At 45.9% G+C, this 16,109-nt stretch overlaps 1 protein-coding gene across 2 annotated transcripts in view; it reads right to left on the reverse strand.

Annotated features, from left to right (window-relative positions):
* The window catches only part of KIF7 (kinesin family member 7), a 49,809-nt gene that overhangs the window by 13,044 nt on the left and 20,656 nt on the right, over nt 1–16,109 (reverse strand). Inside the window, exons 6-10 of one of the 2 annotated variants that reach the window (XM_044279482.1) lie at nt 13,777–13,914; nt 12,400–12,618; nt 9,379–9,557; nt 6,921–7,033; nt 4,590–4,742 (exon numbers count right to left, since the gene is read on the reverse strand). In XM_044279482.1, coding sequence (XP_044135417.1) covers nt 4,590–4,742; nt 6,921–7,033; nt 9,379–9,557; nt 12,400–12,618; nt 13,777–13,914 — 802 coding nt within the window. Of the gene's footprint in view, nt 1–4,589; nt 4,743–6,920; nt 7,034–9,378; nt 9,588–12,399; nt 12,619–13,776; nt 13,915–16,109 lie in introns of both variants that reach the window. The other variant, XM_044279481.1, reaches the window with a different exon arrangement.

Below are 16,109 nucleotides of genomic sequence, written 5' to 3' on the forward strand. Positions count from 1 at the left end.
CTGCTTACTTGGCGCTGTGCGAGGTTGCTGGGCACGCGGACGCCAGGCCTGCTGGGGCTTAAAGGACGGGCCTTTCCGCCGATCCTGGTTGGGTGGTCCCGCCGCGGAGGTGGGAACCGAACGGGTGCCCGAGAAACGGCGAAAGGACTGGAAACGCGAAGACGCAGACCTGGACTGAAAGGACCGCTTCGCTTTGGGTTGGGGCAGATGGGTGCTTTTTCCACCCGTAGCTTCTGAGATTATCACATCCAGTTTCGGCCCAAAAAGCCAAGCCCCAGAAAACGGAAGCTTTAAGAGAGAGCGCTTAGAGGAAGAATCAGCCTTCCAGGCCTTGAGCCATAACTCCCGGCGGACCGAAGTGGCGAGAGCTGAGGCTCGGGCAACCATCGACCCAGCATCCAGTGCCGCTTCACAGATATATTTCCCTGCATGGGAAATTTGGAGCGCAGACAACTCGAGTTCAGCAGGCGGGAGGTTGGACAAAATGTCCTGGCTCAACCGGAGGGACCACTCCGAAACCGCCTTGGCTACCCAGGCGGATGCGAAAATCGGACGCAGTGCCGAACCGCACGCCGTAAAGATTGACTTGGAGAATGACTCTACGCGACGGTCCACCGGATCCTGGAGAGAAGAACCATCCGCTACCGGAATGGTCGTAGATTTCGCCAGGCGAGCCACCGGCGGATCCACCTTCGGCGGGGAGGACCATAGTTCCACGGTCTCGCGTGGAAAGGGGTAGAGAAGGTCTAGCCGTTTTGGGATAACAAAACGCAAACCCGGCTGGTCCCAAGCCTTGTTAACCACAATAGAAAAATCTTCGTGTAACGGGAACGCCTTGGGGGCCTGTTTCGCACGCAGAAACGACACCCCTTGTTGGCTAGTGGAGGGAAGGTCCTCCTGAACCCGGAATGTGTCCCTTATCGCCGAAATCAGGCTATCCACCATGGAAGCAATCTGAGAAGAGTGCTCCAGGTCCATATCCGCATCCGAATCCCCAAGCTCGCCCTCAGACAGTGCGTCGCCTAACAGGGAGGACGCCTGTGACTGGGATCCCGGAGCAGGGGGGGATGCTGAGGCGTCAGAGGAGGAACGGTTGCCTGCTCTGGGGCGCTTACTAGGAGGTCTGCCTCTGGTTTGCGTGCAATGCGGTTGCGCGGATTGCACCGGTGGCGATTTCTCCACTAACCGACCCAACAATGAAAGGGTGGAATGGGAGATCTTAGAGAGGTCCTCCACTGCCCGTGACAGAGACCTAGCCCAGTCTGGTTCCCCCTGAACAGGACGATCTAAGGCTTCTGTGGGCTGCAGTGGTCTGGGGGGATTGCTCTGCGCAGGCTTCTGACAAGCCGAGCACAGTGATAGTGACTGGCCCCGAGGGAATTTAGCTGAACACACGGAACAGGCATAGTAAGTAGTCCTACAGGTTGTCTGAGGGGGGTCAGTGGCCGGGTCAGACATGGTCAGATCTCCTGCTGGACGGGGTATCTATCTCCTACCAGAACGGAGCGAGAGCCACGGTCCTGTGTCCACCACGCTGCGCCGGGAGGAAGAGGAAGTTTCAGCAGGGCGGGATAATAAGCCCCGCCCCCTTAAGCCCGGGAGCGGCAGACTAATTGAAGCAGGGAATTTAGCGCCGCCCACCCTTGTGCACGTGACCGCAGCCGCGGCCAGCGTGCCTAATGTTCCCGACTACTATGTCCGCCCGCGGAGAGAGAGTCCCTCAACACCGGCCGTGCGGCTAACGAGGATCGCGGCGCCCCGCCAATGAATCATCTGCCCTGCGCAAATCCAAGCGCCGGCTGCGACCGCACTGAAAGCAGTGCTGTGTGCGATGCAGCGGCGAGGAACGGAGGGAGACAGAGCGGACGGCGGTCAAGCCCGAGGCTGACAAGGTGCCGGCGGACGGGCGGGCGGGAAAAGGGGGCCCTGGTGCTGGGATGTCCGGCTCATCGGACGGGCCTGGGCATGTTGTCACATCGAGAGTGGGAGCCTGGGGGAAGTGACTGCTGACTGAGAGGGGGAGTCACTTACCTATCTTCATCTGTGGTCTTCACCCTCAGATGCATCACCAGCAGGGCCACCCTATGACCGCTGGCACCAGGCGACAGGGGTCCGGGCAGAAGAGGGCTGAAGAGAGGGTGGCCCTGTAGTTGGGGGGAAGCAGGGGAGCGAGGCTGCCCTGGTCCGCTTTTCCTTCTTGGGGTGGCAAGGCGGTGAAAAGGTACACCGGCCAGCCTCCCGGGGATGCAGGGACGCAAGCGACCCTGGATCCCCAACCGGATTCTGGAAAAAAATGAAAAAAAAATAAATTATAACGCCACCCTGCAAAGCAGGGGAGGTCTGCCTCCTACGACACTAAGCTAAAAACTGATATGCTCTCTCCAGGCTGGAGGGGGTATAGCCTGCAGGGGAGGAGCAAACAGCTTTCAGCCTAGTGTCGCCTCCTAGTGGCAGCAGCAAGCTATAACCATGGTCCTGTGTCCCCCAATGATATGAGCGAGAAATAAGCCGCATCTCACAAAAACATGCTATCAACTATATTGAAGAACAAAAAAAAATACTCTTGGTAATTAAGTAAACGCTCCAGTACTGAAAGGGTTGTCTTATTTCAACTTTTATAGCAAATAACTAGGATATCACAGAAGTGTCAGACAGTTCTGGGTCCTGCCTCTGGGACCTGCTCCTCCAGAATGGGGCCCCCCCAAAAGTGCAGGGTGAGCAGTTACACATGCGCAGCACCCTCTAAGTTCACTTGGCAAGGGATTTCTGAGCGAGCGAGTGAGCAATCTGCTATTCTCAGAACTCGAACAGTGGTGAAAAAAGTGTGGCCGTGCATAGGCAGCTGCTCCCTTTTCACTTTAGGGGCCCTGTTATGAAGATAGGACCAGTTCCCAAAGGTGGGGCCCGCTCTTATCTGACGCTTGTGGCATATCCTTGTAATATGCAATAAAAGTTGAGATGGGACAATCCCTTTATGATTTAAATAGGTAATAGCACACGTTCTGCATAAATTGATTCGTAACTCAAATTTATTCCATTGGTGTGCTCCTCTGTACCCCAGCCCGAGTCTATTCATATAGCACCTCCTCCATCTATAAACTCATCAAGTACCACCTCCGACAATCAATTCTATCATTCTGATACATACATACACACATTAAATAATTTACAACTATGGCAGTAAGTAATGTTGCAACATGTAAATACTGAAAGTGCGAACTCACTCTTTGTTGGTTCTTAGTATTAAAGGGCTCATTCAGACAACCGTATCCGTTTTTGCAGTCCGCAAAACACAGATACCAGACGTGTGTGTGCCGTATTTTGCGGAATGGAACGGCCAGCCCTATGATAGAAATGCCTATTCTTGTCCACAACTGCGGACAAGAATAGGACATGTTCTATCTTTTTTGCAGGGCCATGGAACAGTGCAGGCCATACATATTGATAACCCATTCTAAGGATAGTTCATCAATATCAGGCTGGTGGGGGTCCAATACCCAGCACCTCGCCGATTAGCTGTTTGAAGAGGAGGTGACGCTCTCTGTGAGGGCCACATCCTGGTCATTACATTGCAAGCTGTCTCCTGTGGAGCGAATTCAAGTGAATGGAGCGAGTATTTGTCATTACACTACACTTCTGAGATGATGTGCAGTGTAATGAACAGGAAGCGGTGCTCACATGGAGCGTCACCACCTCTTCAAACAGCTGATCAGTGGGGGTCCCAGGTGTTGGACTCCCGCCGAGCAGATATTGATGACATATCCTGAGGATAGGTCATCAATACAGATCACTGTACAAGCTGTTTAAAGGGTTAATACAGGATTTTTATATTCCTGGTCTATCTTTAGGATAGATCATCCACATCTAGCTGCCGGGGGTCCAACTCCCAGAACCCCCACTTAGCTGTTATGCAGTAGCTCCGGCTCTGGAAATTGGCATCAGAGCTGTTTACTGCAGTCCTCCTCCCATTCACTTGAATGCTGCAGTAACCAGCTTCATCCATAACACAATGGACGTAGCTGTGTAGTTCTGGTGCCGGAGCTACTACAGAACAGCTGATCACCAGGGATGCTGGGAGTTGGACCCTGCCGATCAGACATTGATGGCTTATCTTAAGCAGGGGCCATCAATATAAAAATCCTGGAGAAGCTCTTTAAAGGAGTATTGAAGAACCTGAGCCCCCTGACTGGAGGACAGGAACAATACATTCCCCCATGTAAAACCTGGCACTGAATGCAGTATTAATCTGTGCTTTCTAAGAGCAAAAGCATCTTTTTTTAACGGATATAAATTTCATTCCTTTCCAAATGTGTAGAAATTGAGCACCTATCAGGACAAACAATAGCAACAGAGGATTAGTTGAGCCGCTTGCGCTACACAGAAACCTAGCAGACCTAGCCATAAGGTGCAATTCCATAGAGTGACTAGTTTTTGGACTGATATCTGCAAGTTAAATATGAAATGCATAATCAATCTTGCATTTAAGAATATACAGAATTGACAGCTCAATATTAGAAGGACGTGCTGCTCCTGCCTGAGTGCATTTAAAATGTGTTTAACAACTGAGATCAAAGCCGTCCAAATCTCACCAGTTTTTACCAGCTCTTTAATAAGCTCTTCTTTCATGCGGATGTTGATAGCCAGCTCCCGGATCTTCTGCTCAGCTTGACGCAGTCTCCACTTGGAGTCCTTTCCTGGACCAGAACTCTCTCTTGGTACATAGTGTTCTATCTTAGCTTGAGCTGTGAATCACAGAGGTTGACACAACTATTCGCTTCAATTTGCAAGTAACATCATGTCTATCAGTACAGTACTGTAAAAGAAAAGTTACACCGACAACTTCCATTTCCTCCTTTATGTTTCCCCTGAAAAGCATACAGGCAAGCAACATTTCCCACCCTTAATGGCTATGTACACCTTTGGGGGACTAGGGCTGAAACGATTACTTGATTGAATTGAGTAATTCGACACAAAAAGAATCCTCCATGCAAATTTTTTGCATCGAGGATTCGTTTGTCATGTGACCACGGAGCGGGAGTGAAGCGCTTGCTATTACTTACCGCTCCGTGGTCACCCACCAGCCCGCACCGCACTCTATCTTCCAGACACATCGCCAGGTTATAGTGCACGTAAGGGTGCACTATGACCAGACGCTGTGTGACGTCAGGATGACAGTGCAGCGCGCAGAGAAGATGGAGGAACTGTGGAGAGGCGTCCCTGCAGGAAAGGCAAGTACTGTCGCTGGTGTCATGGTTAGGAGGGGAAGATGGTGGCACTGGGGGTGCAAGCTGGTGGCACTGGGGTGTGGGAGAGCTGAAGGCACTGGGGGAACGCAGCTAATGGCACAGGGGAATAGTGGTGCTGATGGCACTGGGAAATGATGCCCTTGGGCTGATCGTACAGGGGGGAACAAAGGGTGTTGGGGACTGATGGCAGGGTATCTGATGAGTTTTTATAACGCTGAACAGTCTATTAATTCCTTTTTTCTTATTAGATTACTCGATTAATCGTAAAAAAAATAATCAATAGAATACTCTATTTCTAAAATAATCGTTTACTTCAGCCCTATTTGGGGCTTTTTATTTATTATTGCATTGTACTTGAGCTACATTTTGAGCTAAAAATCTTTTTTTCAATTGGTCTTTATTAAAAATATGGAATCCTTTTTTATGTACATAACCGATGCTCTACCAGCTGCCTGTGGATTTTCTGTCTTTTCCGTCATTTGGGGAGCTGATGGGCTTCTTATCTCTGCTCTCTGACATTATAAGCACACATTAAAACTTAGTTCTCATCTTACTGATAAGAATGTGGCTTAAATAGGTGTTTATGACCTCAGTAGTTTCGAGATAAGGTTTATACACAAAGTGAAAGTACCAGTCACACAGTTAGAAAAACAGTTAACTCTTTGTGACAGAACGGCTGAATATTTTTAATAAAGGCCAATTGAAAATATGATTTTTAGCCAAACACGAGTAAAAAACAACCATAAACAAAGATTGCCTTACATTATGTAAATACCAAATAACTATTAGATTGGCGGGGGTCCTACCACTGGGACCCTCACTGATAACAAGAACGGGGGCCCCATACCCACTGCAGCTGCCTGAAATGAACAGAGCGGCCAGTCGTGCATGTGTGCGGCTGCTCCATTTATTTTTATAGGAGTTCCAGAGATAGCAGAATGCTGTACTCGGATATTTCCAGAACTCCTATAGAAATAAATGGAGGCCATGTGCAACCGGCCGCTTTGTTAATTTCAGGGGCTGCAGGGGGTAGGGGGGCATTTTCATAATCGCTGTGGGTCCCAGTGGCAGGACCCTCACCGATATAATAGTTATCTCCTAACTTCAAACAACCAGATTACCACTTTAAAGGGGTTGACCAATCCTTTACAAGTGTTGGTCTATCACTAGGATATGCCATCAGAGTAAGATAGGTGTGCATCCGGGCCCCCAGAAGTGAAGGAGAGCGCCCTCTCCATTGATTTCCATGGGATTTGTGAAATTGGTCAAGCAAGTTCGCTTTGCTGTTTTAGAAAGTCCCACAGAAGTGAATAGAGAGCGCACTGTACTCCCCTTCACTTCAGTGAGCTTGGTATCGAGATGAGCGCAGGTAGGTAGTGCCATCAAAGTTGGAGTTGAGACAACCCCTTTAAGGTGACTGAGTCTTTCTCAAGCTGAGCCTATCACTGGATCAGATCCTATGCAGTGCCATATTTATGTTACAGTTAGTCAGAACAGAGCTAGTTATGTTCAGTACATCAAGTGCTGACAATTTGTATTGTGCCAATGCTATCGAAGAGCGCCCTGAACGAAGAACTGCTCCGTATGGACCTGTGCGTGTCTGATGACAAATGTAGGTCTATAGTCAATTTATTTGCCCAGGGTTATTAATGCAAATGCTATAATGCAACTTACATCCAGAGGAGTTTCTGTCTAGCAAGGTATCCTCTTCATCCTCACTGTCTTGAACAGGTGTTTGATACCGCCGAGCTACATTTTTTACATCCCCTTTGGACAGCCTTTTACACCTACAGTGAAAGCAAAAGATAAATAACAAAAAAAAAAACAAAAAAAAAAAAACAAATAACAGTAGGCTTGACCGAAACTTCAGTGTTAATGCTATTTCCGTACAGCATTAAAATATATTGGCTCCGTGGTGCTTAGTCTTGGCCAAAGTCGCGCTATACTTTGGTGAATTACTACGGTATTCCGATTTGCGTATTTAAAAACATTTTAAAATAGGAATCCGAAGTGGGCTTTGGTACTGGCTGGTACCTCGGTACCAAAGCCCACTTCGTGACTTTGTGCAAGACAAAGTTTGGCTCCACGGAGCCAATGCATTTTTAATGCTGTACAGAAACAGCATTAACATCGAAGTTTTTGAACGAATTGACTTCGGATCTATGATCTATAAATCTGAAGCTCGATTCGCTCAAGCCTAAACAGTGAACTCAGCAGGAAGTTTGTCTCCATATTTATTCTGCAGCAGTACAATGGACCCAAACTACAGCTAAGGTCATAAAAAACTAGTCGGAACCGAAGCAGAGTTCGGTTTAAAGTTTAAAATGGTTTCCACTTTAAAATTTTATTACCAAAGTTATTCAACAAAGTCACGCGCAACTTCGTGAATAACTTACTTCGGCTCATTGGAGCCCATACATTCTAATACTGTACAGAGACAAATCTCTGTACAGTATTATTCAGAAGTTTTGAGCGAAGCAACTTTGGGTGAAGCATCCGAAGCTTGCTTCGCTCAACACTATTGATGACCTATCCTGAGAAAAGTATAAGATAAAAAGTTGAAGAGCAGCACCCACGGACCTCACCAGCCCAACCACGGCCGCAGATCATCAGCGGTCCACAGATCAGCAATCAAAAACACGGTCGCGGCAGCATCTCCGGTTCCATCTTTATTACTGGTACTAAAAAGAGTACACGTTCTTTTTAGTACAAGCAATAAAGATGGAACCAGAGATGCTGCCATGACCTATCCACGATTGCTATCCTGAGGACAGGTCATCAAAATCAAATGGCAGCCCAGCCGATCAGCTGTTTAAAGAGTACAAAATGCTTTCTCTTCAGACAGCTGATTGGCGGTGGTGCCGGCAAATAATTTCCTCTAACAGTCCACACACCCGAAGCAGATCGGCCTCCTCCACTGCTTTCAGTACGATAATGGCTTTACCACATATCACAATCAACTATCTTTTGTGTCATCCCCACTTCCTCATAGATTGTAAGCTCTTGCAAGCAGGGCCCTGACTCTTAGGCTACATTAACACGACCGTATGCGTTTTGCGACCAGCAAAAAAAAAAAAAAAAAAAAAAAATGATGAAGTCCGTATGGCATCAGTTTTATTTGCGGATCTATTATAACAATGCCTATCCTTGTCAGCAAAACGGAATGGACATACGGATGCGGATAGCACACTGTGTGCTGTCTACATTTTTGGCGGGTCTGCATTCTATCTGCAAAAAAAATAAATTAAAAAAAATGAACGGACACGGAAACATAATACTGAAAAAAAGAAAGGGATCCGCTCACCACTGTCCCCTCAGGGTAGGTGCTCAAGTCCAAAATTGAGACACCCCTCAAAGCTAAGTTGAATTAATATAGTATCAAGGACTGGCACTCATATATGGAATATGACCATGATTTATTGGGAATACAAGAAATAAAAATAGAAATAGAAATTCAGCCTGTCGATGTACAGTCTCATTAAAATACAATCATAAACACAATCAGATATAAAAACTTCTAGGATAATAAATGGTGTAGGAGCCGATGGCACTCTGCTCAACCTGTATAAATCTTGTCTTAGGACTGACAAAAGTGCCGTCGGTTTCCACCACCCTAAAATGGTATTCCTCTCAAAATAACCATGTATCGTCCCAATCAGTTGTATTTTGAGAGGAATACTATTTTAGGGTGGTGGAAACCGACGGCACTTTTGTCAGTCCTTAAGGCTGTGTATGGTCACCTTAAGGCCACTAAGTACAGGCACTGAAGTAAGTAATAGCAATCACTGTACATCACCACATAATATATATGCAAAAGCTGAATTCCATGGAATGGAGCTGCATTACAGCCTTCTTGAGGATCCAATGAAATTACCCCTTTAAAGGGAGTCCATCAGTAGTTTTGTCTATGCTAAACTGCTGACATATGCAGGGGCAGGTGACATGAGTTAATGCATATAAAGCTTTTTTTTTGCAGCACTACAGGGATTAAAATCAGGGACAGAGGCATGTAATGCCTCCTGTCTGTAGCACCTATGCCTTTCAGCAGTTTTGCATCAAAAAAACTGCTGACAGACACCTTTTCTACATATATCCCTAAATAACTTGAGAAACGTGAAATGGAAAAGCTTACCTGTTTGGAGGGAGAGACTGGTTAGCTTCCCTCTCAAACTCCTCATTCTCCTTTGACTCTTCCTCTGACTCTCCTGATGGATCGGAGTCCTCACTGAAGTGTCTGCACAGCACTGTGTCTGCCTCCTCCATGCTGGACACCAGTTTCTGGGTTCCAGATTGAAAGTTCCTTGTAAGCTCCTTAGACAAAGAAGCAACACTTTCTGAAATCTGGAATAAACATAACGAATACCAGGCACTAGAATACATGTAGATAGGTTGAATAAGACGTGTGAGAGGCACTGCTTGAAAAAAAATATGGCAGACTTGATGGGCCAAATGGTTCTTATCTGCCGACACATTCTAAGTTTTCTATGTTTCTAAGTCACCATGCAAAAGATTCATGATGGCTAATCATTGTAATATGATATTAGAAAAACATGGCTGCTTTCCTGTAGAAAGTGTACAACTCTCGGCCAACGGATTTGCCTTGTATTATTGATCAACATCATTTGACATATTTTTCTAAGTTCAAACAACCCCTTTCATTTATCCCGTTCTGGTAAAGGTGATTATTAGAGTTGAGCGAACTTGTGTTTTAAGTTCGGCGTCTAAAGTTCGGGTTATTGAAGAATCGCATTAAGGATTCTAAATTCCGTTATGGTCCGTAGTAGAGGAATCCATATAGCGATTCTTAGATAACCCGAACTTTAGACGCAGAACTTAAAACACAAGTTCGCTTAACACTAGTGATTATCCAAATGGAAAAAGCTAAGGAAAAAAAGATGACTAGTTCAACAGGGTATAACCACTATTAACATGCAATCTGAGAATGTGCCCATGTAGTAGAAAAATTAAAAGAACAAAAAAAAAAAAAAAAAAAAAAAACAACAACATTGTTACTTTCTTCCTAAAACAGCACCACATCTGTCCACAGGTTGTGTGTGGTATTGCAGCTAAGCCCCATTCGCTTCAATAGTGCTACGCCGCAATACCCGACATTAGCCAGATTTCCGTACTGGTCCTGGAATACTGGTAATCTCTTTATTTTCTAAAGAGCTGTTTGCCATGAGCGGAGTCTACACTGACCAAATTAATATCCAACATTTATCATCATGTTGTGTTTGGGTTGTAGAGTTGGTGCTGATTCATTTCATATGACTTTATACTGGACAGAGCTTAGTTTCTATCATACAGAATTTCAAATTCCATTCACACTTCATAATGATATATTCTAGCTGACTGCAGCTGCCACTGTGTGAGACTACAACTCCCAGCATGCACATTTGCTTGGCTGTTCTTTTAACTCCCATAGAAGTAAAAAGAGCATTCTGGGAGTTGTATTTTCTGAACAGCTGGAGTGCCAGAGGTTGATGCCTACATTAAAGGGGTGTATAAAATGTCCCCTCATGTGACGGGCACCCCACATGCAATATACTTACCCCCCCCCCCTCTCCCGGCGCCGCTCCTGGTCCGTGCACTGCTACTGCTGCTTCTCCCTGCACACAGATGAAAGCATCTGGTGTCGGGGGGGGATGGGTTGAGCAGCCAATGGCAGGCGGGGACAAGGACAAGCCTTCGTAGCGTCACCCGCGATGCTAGGGAGGCTCGTCTCCGCCTGCCATTGGCTGTTCCAACCTTCCCCGGATGTTTTCATCCGTGTGCAGGGAGAAGTGGTGGTGCAGGGACCAGGAGCAGCACCGGGATAAGTATATTCCATGTGGGCAAATGACGGGACATTTTATACTCTTGGAGAACCCCTTTAAGTAAAGCTCAGAGCAAAGTCATATGGATAATTCTGCAGAGCTCCCCCTACTGGTAGGTAGACAGCAATTACTTGATCATTAACCGGGTATTCACATCTTAGACAATAAGCAGTTAATGTCTGAAAGATGTGGCTCCCACCGCTATACCAATATAGTGACAACACTCGACACATCAGTCCATGTACTGATGTGCATTCGGGGACTGAATGGAAAAAAGCTTTATTTATCAAATATGTTTCTGTAGCGCCAGAAAAAAAAAAAAAATATTAAAAACAGACAAAATAGCTCAGAGAACACAGCACTTTGCCCAAACTTGTGCTTCATGGCCCTTTTTATCAAAAGTCTAATAATCCTAATAATCCTATTCACACATCAGTAAATCACGGACATGAGATGTCTGTGTTCTCCACGGACAGCACATGTATTCATTGATTTTAATGTGTTTATTCAGTGGAGAATACACGGAGACACGCACTATTTTGGTCAATGGTGCAGACCAAACAAACCCATTGAAGTCTATGGGTCTGAGAAAACCACTGACACACCACTGATGGCATCAGTGTTCAGTCAGAGGTTTCTTATGGATCATTGGTAGGAGATGCTCTGGAAATGTATTTTCAGTGGAGCAGTTTCCGTGGAATACAGATACACACTGAAGGGAAAAATGGACACACGGACCAAACACAGATCCTTCACGGATGAACCACTGGCCATCTTGTCATGGATGCTGGAGCTCCCTGGTAATAATATGCCCTGAGGAAAAAGACGCTGAGCAGAGTGCACGGAGAATGCATGAAAATGGCGGCTTACTATTACAAGACAGATGGACATTTGGCAAGGACTAAGGTTTTCTTAACAGAAACATTGTTATGCATATTTTAAAGTCTTTGATAAAATAAAAAATAAGAAACAGAAATTTAAGGAATGGTCCCAATGTACTGAAATGGCCATCTAGATGTCATCACACACGTGAATAAGGCCTTGACTACAGTAAATAGCTGAGCCGGCACTCTGCCGTTTTCCAACTCCCATAGAGGTTAATGAAGGGTGGCTGCACTTGCACGGCGTGCTCTCCTTGATTTTGGGGGCCCATTATGGAGATAGCGGCTATGTCGGGTGACGTATCCTAGTGATATGCCACCAATGTTTGAAATGGAAATACCCCTTTAAAAACATACAAAAAATATGAACGCGGCACATGTAAGACTAACTGATGACTCTTGCAAGAGGTAACTGCCATATAATGTGTGTTAAGAAATGAAAATGTTCTTGCATACCTTCTTCTGCGTGGCTTGTAAACAGTTGCCGTATAGAAATCTATGCGGACCCGTTGTGAGTGAAGGCTTTGCAACCAAAGGAGCCGTACTCGGCCTTGCCCCCATCTGTAGTAAATGTACATCTTTCAGCAGAGCCGTGACGGACAGACCAGGCCTCAACTGCTCCAGATGGGACTGCAACTGGGCAATTTCATCTTGTCTTTCTTGCAGTTTATCACTCTAAAAAACAAAACTACTGTCAGCCCTGTGAAAAAACACCACACTTACCCACTCATATAACTCACAGGAGAGGAAACGGACTGATGACCTACTGTAGGGAAGGGATTTACATATCAGTGGGAGAATTCCCCAATGTATACCTCTGACGGATACCACTGTCAGCCTACAGTTACATGGGCTGCCATTAAAACAAATAATTTTTATCATTTGATAAAACAAAGCTGAAAATAGAAGTTATATGTGTTTCTACTGTCTGCTCATAATTTCAATATAGATGTCCTATTTAAGGTAATGCCGCTGGGCAAACCCTTGGCGGATAGGATAAATTCATATTTTCTACTATGTTTAACCCAGTACCTGGAGTGACTGGTGCAGTATAATATCATATCGAATCCTCCAAAAGAGACAAGGTGGAAGAGAACGGGTTTGACAGTACCAGCAAAGTGGAGCAGATTTTAAGGAAATCCACAAACTGCTAAAAAGCCGTCTAAACCGACTTGCGATGTGGATTTGAAATTTACAGCATGTGAGGATCTCCCCCCCCCCCCCCCCCAAATCTGCACAATGATTTTGCCACGGGTTTGTAGCAGGTTTTTGTACCACAAATGTCTTGCCTTCTGGATGTACCCTAAAGGGGTTGTCCAAGGGGATGGGGATATGATAAAATACCATTATTTACCTGTTTATTCTCCAGCTCCTATTCTTGTCTTCCAGCCCGGTCTCCCTTTACTTGACTGCAGAAGTGACATGGCCATATACCCACATGACTGATTCTAGCAGTATTGTGCTGTATACAGCAGATGCCCAAAGAGGTCCTGTGGGCACATTACTGCTGCAAACATATAAACAGAGACTGGCTGGCAGAATGGAGCGGTGACTCTGGAAAGGCAGGGGAATAAACAGGTAAGTAATGGATTAATCGCACACTTCCTTCACAAATGGTTATCCCAAACTCTGGCAACCCCTTTAAATGGGTTACTCTTGACAGACATGAATAGCATATACTGGTAGGAAACCGGGGTACACAGTGCTCAGAATACACTCTCTAGTGACAGTGACATTGTGAATGGGAGGATTGGTGCCAGTAGGACCCCAAAATCGATACATGCCACAAATGCCCCTTTAATGCAGCACAAGCAATGAGTTACTACTAGATACCTGAATTTTGTACTGCTCCATGGCATCTTCCAAAGCAGCCAAGAAGTCTCTATTCTCATCCTCCAACCTCTGGATTTTATTCTTCAACGTTTCAATGCATTTGTCCTTCTCGGTGTCACTTTCAAAACGTAACGTTTCCTGCAACAGGGCGAGATGGGAATTAACTCCATAGGAGAAAGTCTGAAACCAACTGCAAGTTCTAGTGAACCCTATTTATTGTGAACTTTAGGCCTAGTTCACACTTCAGTTATTCCGTCAGTGATCTTCATCAGTTATTCTGAGCCAAAACCAAGTGCAGGTCAGAAACACAGAACGGGTGCAGATCTTACAGTTATATCTCATCTCTCTGTAGCTTCCACTACTGTTTTCGGCTCACAATCACGGATGGAAATCACTGAAGTGTGAACTACGCCTTAGGCCTCATGCACATGACCGTGGTGCGTTTTGCGGTACGCAAATCGCGGATCCACAAAACACAGATGGCGTCCGTGTGCGTTCCGCAATTTGCGGAATGGCACGACAGCCTTTAATATAAATGCCTATTCTTGTCCGCAAACTGAGCAACGGGACTGAGCGGGACTGAGCAACGGATGCGGACAGCACACTGAGTGCTGTCCGCATCTTTTGCTGCCCCATTGAAGTGAATGGGTCCGCATCCAAACCACCAAAACGGCGGCTCGGATGCGGACCAAAACAACGGTCGTGTGCATGAGGCCTTACAGTAAGGCTTTACAACAAGGCAATGAGTTGCTCGTTCTCGTCACAGCCTACTATCGGCTGTCGTGCGGGCATCAGAAGTGACACGGGGGCCAGGGAGAGGGGCAAGTATGACCAATATGAGGGGCCTGGGCATTATAGAGGTTGGATAACCCCTTCAATGATCATCTCAAGGTCCATTCCTACAGTCCATCAGCTGATTTGTTAGATCACATGAATTTTGTCAGAAAACCGCAGCACTCGCTTGTCTTCAGTTCTTCACAATTTAATCACCAACACAATATGACGTTTCTCAAGCATAAAGAAAGACCATACTGGTCGAAACGTCGCATTGTGTTTGGTGATTAAATTGTGAAGAGCTGAAGACAAGTGAGTGCTGCGGTTTTCTGACAAAATTCATGTGATGTAGGGGGAGCCTCAGACTGGCGCCCAACACTGCTGGCACCACCACTAAAAAGGACTTTTTGCTTTGTGTTGTGCTGCTACAAACATATCTGATTTCTTAGATGCCATTGTGACTACAATCTACTAAAGAAATGGTTAGAAGTATTAAAACGTGTCTACAAAGTCCACGACAACCTAGTACTCTACATATTTCTCCATTATTCTTACAATCCTGCCCCTAGAGCAATCTTTCTTCTGCTTACAACCTCCTCTCCTGTAGGCCGGACTCTGGACACACTATACATCCACATTCCGCCGATGTGTCTCGGCCCGACCACAGGTTCAACTGACCTGAACTCACAGCATCAAAGGGATCCATGATCCAGTGTTTTCAGATCACATTAAACCCATGGTCTGGTCACAAAATCTCAGAAATAAGGTCAGCCAGCCTGCCTCTCTCACTAAGGAATTACCATTTTTAGGACTAGGCTACATATATAACTGGAAGGTAGACAAATGTTCCAAAATTAGAGGAATCAGGAGGTTAACTAAACTGCTTATTTGTAATGTGTTATCTTCTGAGAAAAAAGAACCATCTCACTTCTGCCACCACTTGGAAGTGGGTCCCAGCAAGCCAGAATCCTACTCCGTACTAATGAGGGAGTAGGGCAAGCACCCCGAAACAAGCAGTCTACAGATGGATATCTGGCCTGGCTATTTTCCCTCGTCATGTCCAAAGACTTGTTAAAAAAAAGCGAGCAAGATGGATCTTTCTCAAGAGACACCTCTTTGCATATTGTTTTCCCATGGAGCATTGACAATAAGTCTCCATAACATGGGGCACTCCCAGTAAGTCTCCATACAGGACCGGTCTCTTTAAGGATACAACCATACGGTCCGGACCTTAGGATCCAGCGCACTGACCAGCATTACAACAGCTACGTGCATCACGTGGGACGCAGTCAGGTCACGTGGGATGCCGCGTTATAGACCTGAGTCCAAGTGGCTGGAGCAAGATCAAGGGGACGCAGGAGGGGTAATGTACTTTGGCCTATGGGGCTTGTATGAAGTTTTGGACAAGACTATATTGGTTGAACATTTGACCTATACTGCCTGCTGAGTTTGCACACTAATTGAATCTGAATACATGCGGTCATACACCTGACCTGAGTTGCATACGGACATTGCAGCCCTACACGGATTGTGTGGACATTTTACTGTGCGGTCAATTT

This window comes from Bufo gargarizans, chromosome 2, assembly GCF_014858855.1.
Source record: "Bufo gargarizans isolate SCDJY-AF-19 chromosome 2, ASM1485885v1, whole genome shotgun sequence".
Classification (NCBI taxonomy): Eukaryota; Metazoa; Chordata; class Amphibia; order Anura; family Bufonidae; genus Bufo; species Bufo gargarizans.